Source organism: Panthera leo, assembly GCF_018350215.1.
Source record: "Panthera leo isolate Ple1 chromosome Y unlocalized genomic scaffold, P.leo_Ple1_pat1.1 chrY_random_Un_scaffold_79, whole genome shotgun sequence".
Taxonomy (NCBI): domain Eukaryota; kingdom Metazoa; phylum Chordata; class Mammalia; order Carnivora; family Felidae; genus Panthera; species Panthera leo.
This window is the reverse complement of record NW_024962233.1, coordinates 367,012-372,500: the sequence shown is the minus strand read 5'-3', so window position 1 is coordinate 372,500 and position 5,489 is coordinate 367,012. Positions and strand designations below refer to the sequence as shown.

The window sequence follows — 5,489 nt, the reverse complement described above, 5'->3', positions numbered from 1 at the left end:
GGGCCCCTACGTGCCCTGCGTGGTTGGAGCCGTCCTCCTTTTAGTGGAAGGTTAGATTTCAGGACCGGAGCAAGCTGCTAAATCCTACTACCCCATCTCCCTGGCGCTCTGTACGGAGATCAGTAGGGCACCAGTGGCAGATGGTGCTCTGGGGGTTGTTCTTTGCTCTGCATTGCAGTGCAGTGAGGTCTACTGAGCTGTGTTCTTGCAAGGACATGGCGGTGGGGTGGGTCTAGGGTGGGTGTCACTGGTTCTGGGTGGGCACCCACCTTACCGCCGCCCTCAGCCTGACGGCCAAGGAGGAGATACCGTGCGGACGGCCATGTGGCCCCAGTAGGCGTGACACCAAGGACTTCTCCAGGCCTTGCCCCAGCTTCATGAAGAAGGGGCAAGGACGGAGCAGGGAGTGGCTCACGGCGTGGACATTCCTGTGCTGAATGCTCTGGTGCCCGCAGTGAGGCCTCTGGGGAAAGGGTGTACAAGCGACCACAGACTGTGTGATACCCGGGACCTCGCAAGTCAGGCCTGGAAGGTGACAGCGCTGAAGAGGACATGCAGCAAAACGGGGGTCACGCTGGCGGCTGGGCACTTGCTCCAGAGCCCGGACCGGCCGCTGGCGCGCGCTTGCTGGCGACCAGCACCCTGTCTTGCTGTCTTGCAACTGATTGCTCTGTGAACCTGGCTAGCGGGCCTGACCTGCCCTGGAACCACTTCTCTCCCAGGCCGCATGCGCACACTCTTCACTGCCTCTGTCTCGGCCCCTCCTCCACAGCAGCCACAGCCAATGCGGAGTCCTCAAATCCCAGAGGCTGTGCGCCTGCGCCCAACTTGGGCGGGCTGCAGCGAGAGGCAGCAGGGAGCTAACAGCCTTGAGGCCCAGGCTCCCTCCACCTGCTTCCACTTCCTTGTCCTTGTCCTGAGGCTGCCCTAGCTACACTGGGGCCGGGGCCGAGCGTCATGGCCAGCGTGTCGCGGTCCGGACAAAGCGGAGATTCCCGCCGACCCTGGGCCCTGATCGTCCCGGATGCGAAAGGTGGAGAGTCCCGACCCCGCGGGAATGCAGTGGCGCTGGAGGGCGTGGGCTGGCCGCAGTCCCCAGGTTCAGGGGCGGCAAGCGCCCATCCTGTGCAGGAAGCCCAGGCCGGGTGTGAGATACAGGTGGCAAGCCCAGCGGAGGAATTGGTGCTGATATTGGATGACGGAATGGTGGCGGCTGAGGTGGTGATCGGGGAGGAGGAAGAGGACGGCGAGGCGACCAAGGATGAGGTGGCTGGAGAGGAGAATTCTGAGGAAGCCAAGCCAGAAGCAGAGGACATGCACGAGGAGGAGGAGGTGGAAGTTGAGAGACAGCAGCAGGAGGAGTTTCAGGAGCAAGAGGAGAAGCGCGAGGCAGATGCAGAGGCGGAGGAGGGGCCCCAGCTCTCACAGCCGCTGCAGCAGCAAGAGCCAGCGCTGCGTCCTGCCTCAGCCCAGGACCCGCTGGCAGCACTGGAGCGTCTTCAGCTGGAGATCAGCGCTGGGAATGCCCAGGATTCCAGGGCCTTATGGCGGCTGAAGCGCAGGATTCTTCGGAGGCAGATTTCTTACCTGGATCACAGAAGGGCCATCATCAAGCACATCCCTGGCTTCTGGGCCCAGGCGGTATCCTTCCTTGTGCTGGTGGGTGATGGCGGGGGCTGTTGTGCAGGAGGGCTGGGCACTGAGAGCAGGGTGCCTCAGGGCGATGGCCCCCAGAGAGGAGAGCTGGGGAATGGTCCCTGGCCCTGGGTTGGTGTGGTCTGGGATCCAGTGTAAGGCCTTGGACAGGGGCGGTTGTTGGGGATGGGGGGACTTGGTGACTGGGTCTGTTTCCTCTAGGTCTCCGCCAACGTTGGCCTGCAGGCTGGTCTCAAATATTACTTGCAGACACGAGCCATGTGTCCCCATGCTACCAGAGCTAGGGTAGCACAAAGCAGCCTTCACTCAGAGCAGATAAGGCAAGGAAACATTTCGCTGCAAAATGGGAGAGTTACGCAGGCCGCACACCCACCTTCACATTCACAGGCTGTGCACGTTTCCTAGCAGTTCCTTCAAAAGAGAGCATTTCAGACACACACTCATGACCTTTAGTGGAACCACGCCACGCCCCTTTGCCAGACAGTAGGACGACTGAGACCCACTCCGAATGGGGTACAAGCTGCCTCCTCAGACCCTGACACACACACACACACACACACACACACACACACACACACACACACACAGAGGATTCTCTCCTGGTATCTCCACCCCTGCTTCCCTCTCTGTCCTCAGGCTCCGGCTCGGTCCCACCCATGTCTTTCTCTCCGGACTGGCTGTGTCACTGTGTCTAATCCTTTTCCCTCCTCGGCCCTCCTCGGCCGTGCTTCTCGATCTCTTTCTCCCTCCCACACCCTCTGCTTGCAGCGTAAGTGTGCAGTCGGGTTCCTGTAAGCCATGTTATTCCATCTGGACTCAGGAGGCTGGTGACAACATAGGTCTTCACGGGAATATGCCAAGAAACCCAGCCGTGAGGAGGGGTCAGAGCACATGCCGACATCACAAGCTATGATGGGCTGCTGGCAGCCCACACAGGTCAGATATAGGAAGGAACTGTGAGGCGTGCAGGCAGTGGAGTCTCCCCCTGCTGTGTGCAGACAGCGTGGGAGGTACAGGAAGCCAACGGACTGCCCAGTGTCGATGGGGTCTGATGCATGTGCAGAGGCTGAGGAGTGTGGGGACTAGTGTTTCCTGGTCTTTCTGCACATGCCGTGATCTAGTCCCTTGCTCTTAGCCTGGGAGGGTTGGAGGGGGGCTGTGTCTGTTTCCACAGCATCTGAAGGCACAGCTCCTTGACACAGCACAGATTCTGAATCACCCCCAGTTGTCGGCCATGATCGGTGCCCAGGACAAAGACGTGCTCAGCTACGTGGTCGACTTGGAGGTGAGACCGGGGAGGCTGTGGCTGGGGGCCGTCCCGTCGGGTGTGGGATTTGGGCAGGAGAGGGTGGGGCAAAGGTGCTCACCCTCACAGCCAGGCAAGTAGCTCAGGACCCCGAGGGAGGACACTTGCCCCCTCCTGTCCCATTGCTCACGGCAGGTGGAAGAAGTGAGCCATCCCAAGTACCGCTGCAGAGTGATGTTTTTCTTTGGGGACAACCCGTACTTCTGGAACCCAGTGATCATTAAGGAGTATCAGCTGAGCTTTGCTGGTAGGGTGTGGGTCCCATGATGGTGCGGGGCAGGGGGATGAGGAGCATGAATCAGGGGCAGGAGGGAGGGGGAGGGGGAGGGGCAGGTGGGTGGGGAGGAGGCCATCAGCTTGCTCCTCAAATCCTCTCTTCCTGCAGGCTACAAGGCATCGCGTTCCACTCCAGTCCAGTGGTTCTGGGATTATGAACGTGGAGCTCCCAGTCGCAGGCATGACCCCACCAGGCTTAACTTGTTGAACTGGCTGTGTGAGCACAGCTGCCCAGGGACAAACAGGATTGCCGAGGTGGGGCCCTTGAGGCCTTCGTCAGCAGTGGGGATGTGGGTGGCCCTGGGCCAGAGAGGTGAGTGGTCTATGCCCAATATGGCACCGGCCTGTGTCCCCTACCAGATCATCATCGAGGACCTGTGGCCCAATCCCCTGCAGTACTTCCTGATGGAGGAAGGGACCAGAAGACAGTGACCTGACATGCGCATGTGTCGGTGAGAACCCCAGTATACGGTGTGTTGACCTGCGTGTTGTATGGGCAAGGGAACGTGGGCCACACATTGGCTTGGAAATGGAAGGTCCGCCAAGACAGGGACACAGGTAGCATGGGGAGAGGGTGGGAGGATGACAGGGAACCTGCAGAGACTCAGCTGCAAACACACAGAGGGTCGAAGCCTGCAAACCAAATGCAGTTGTGCTGTGGGCTGGGGCTTTGGAGAGCAACTCGGGAGGAGCAGTGCTTCACCACAAATGCTCCCCGTGGATGTCCGCCCTGTCCCGGGCTTCCCCCTGCTCCTTCAGTCTGGATTTGCCTGCCAGTCTTTGGGTCAGGAGCTGCCGTGTCCCCAGGCGCCACTGTGGTGAGAATCTCGCACTTCCTTCCATGTGCCCCACCACGCCATGTCCTCCCACAACCCGACAGCCATTCTTAGAACTGGTCCAAGGCCATTGGGGGCTGGAAATGAATCCCTGGGTGAGAAAGCAAGGGGGATCGCAAAAGGGCGAGGCACAAGAGTGACACCATCTGGGATGTATTTGCAAATATCCCGTATCATTCTTGGTGTCTGTTGCGTGGGGGTGCGTGTGTGTGCGTGTACGCAAATGTGTCTGCGTGTGCCCACATGCGTCAGGGGCTCTGCATCTGTGTGGGCGTGAATGGCGCAGAGCTTCTATCTTTGCCCATGCAGAAACAATGGAGGACGCCACCAGTGCTGGAAGAGATGGGTGGATGAGTCTCCTGTCTTCTACGTGCCCCGGAGAGAATTGAGGAAGAGATAACGTGTGGCAGCCTTGAAGAGTTTCCACGATGTTTATGTGGACACATACAGGAAGCTAAAAACCCTTCTGGTTTTGGTGTGTGTGTGTGTGTGTGTGTGTGTGTGTGTGTGTGTGTGTGTGTGTGTGTATGGGGACCTGAGGAGGGACGATGAGGAAGGGACCTGAGTGTGACTGTCCTGCCGCTGCCCGGGTGATTCTGTGTGTGCAGGAGAGGTGCAGTACTGGGGTGGGGCCGGTGTTGCCATGTGCACAGAGGCCTGCCTTCTTGGGCAGGAAGAGCCTGGAAGGAGGAGGAGGAAGAGACAGACCTGTTATTTGGAGATTTATTGTATAGGCCAGAGCCGAAAGGCAGGGAAGGGGATTGCACAGTGGGACCAAATTGGTCCATTGGGTCGTGGTACAGTGTGGCCAGGACTCGGGGGGTTTCATCCAGGACCCTTGCTCCCAGAGGGGTGTTGTGTCCTTGGTGAGATAGAATCCAGTCAGCAAAGCCTCCAGTCAGGATCAGAGCTAAGACCACATGTCCCCGGACAACTCAGGAGCAGGCAGCCTTCTCATAGTCGATGCCAGTATACCTTGCTGCTGCCTCCCACACCCGGGGCTCCTTTGACCCCGAGCCCTGTCCTCAGACAGTGGCTCAGGATGGGAGATGTGTGAGGGGGAGGGGCAGGTGTGGGTTGTGGGCAGCAGCGAGGCTTATGAGTGGGAATTCATGGAGAGAGTACGCACGAGGGCAGAGATCAGGCGTGAGTTCGTGCGAGTGTGTGTGGGCGTCTGTGGCAAACTGGGCCTGAGATCCGTGGTGGTGCCGGCAGTGTGAGCGTGCATATGTTCGTGCGATTGCGTAGCCGTGTGTCTCTGTGTGTGCAGGAGTGGGTGGTTAGGCCACTGGAGAGACAAGGAGAGACACAGCGGTCTGTGTGAATGAGGTGCTTATGTGGGACGGTCAGGTGCCAGAATACAAGAGTGCAGTCCCTTCCCTCCTGAGTCCTGATGGTAATCGCTGGGATGGGTG

General features: G+C 59.2%; 1 protein-coding gene across 2 annotated transcripts in view; it reads left to right on the top strand.

The window, feature by feature from the left end:
• The window catches only part of LOC122212832 (testis-specific Y-encoded protein 1-like), a 25,707-nt gene extending 21,170 nt beyond the window's left edge, over positions 1-4,537 (top strand). The window contains exons 1-6 of one of the 2 annotated variants that reach the window (XM_042926806.1): positions 817-1,641; positions 2,864-2,941; positions 3,098-3,209; positions 3,348-3,493; positions 3,599-3,690; positions 4,384-4,537. In XM_042926806.1, the coding sequence (XP_042782740.1) occupies positions 958-1,641; positions 2,864-2,941; positions 3,098-3,209; positions 3,348-3,493; positions 3,599-3,670 (1,092 nt within the window). In that variant the 5' untranslated portion in view covers positions 817-957 and the 3' untranslated portion in view covers positions 3,671-3,690; positions 4,384-4,537. Of the gene's footprint in view, positions 1-816; positions 1,642-2,863; positions 2,942-3,097; positions 3,210-3,347; positions 3,494-3,598; positions 3,691-4,383 lie in introns of those variants that run through there. The other variant, XR_006199337.1, reaches the window with a different exon arrangement.
• Positions 4,538-5,489: the final 952 nt, after the last annotated feature.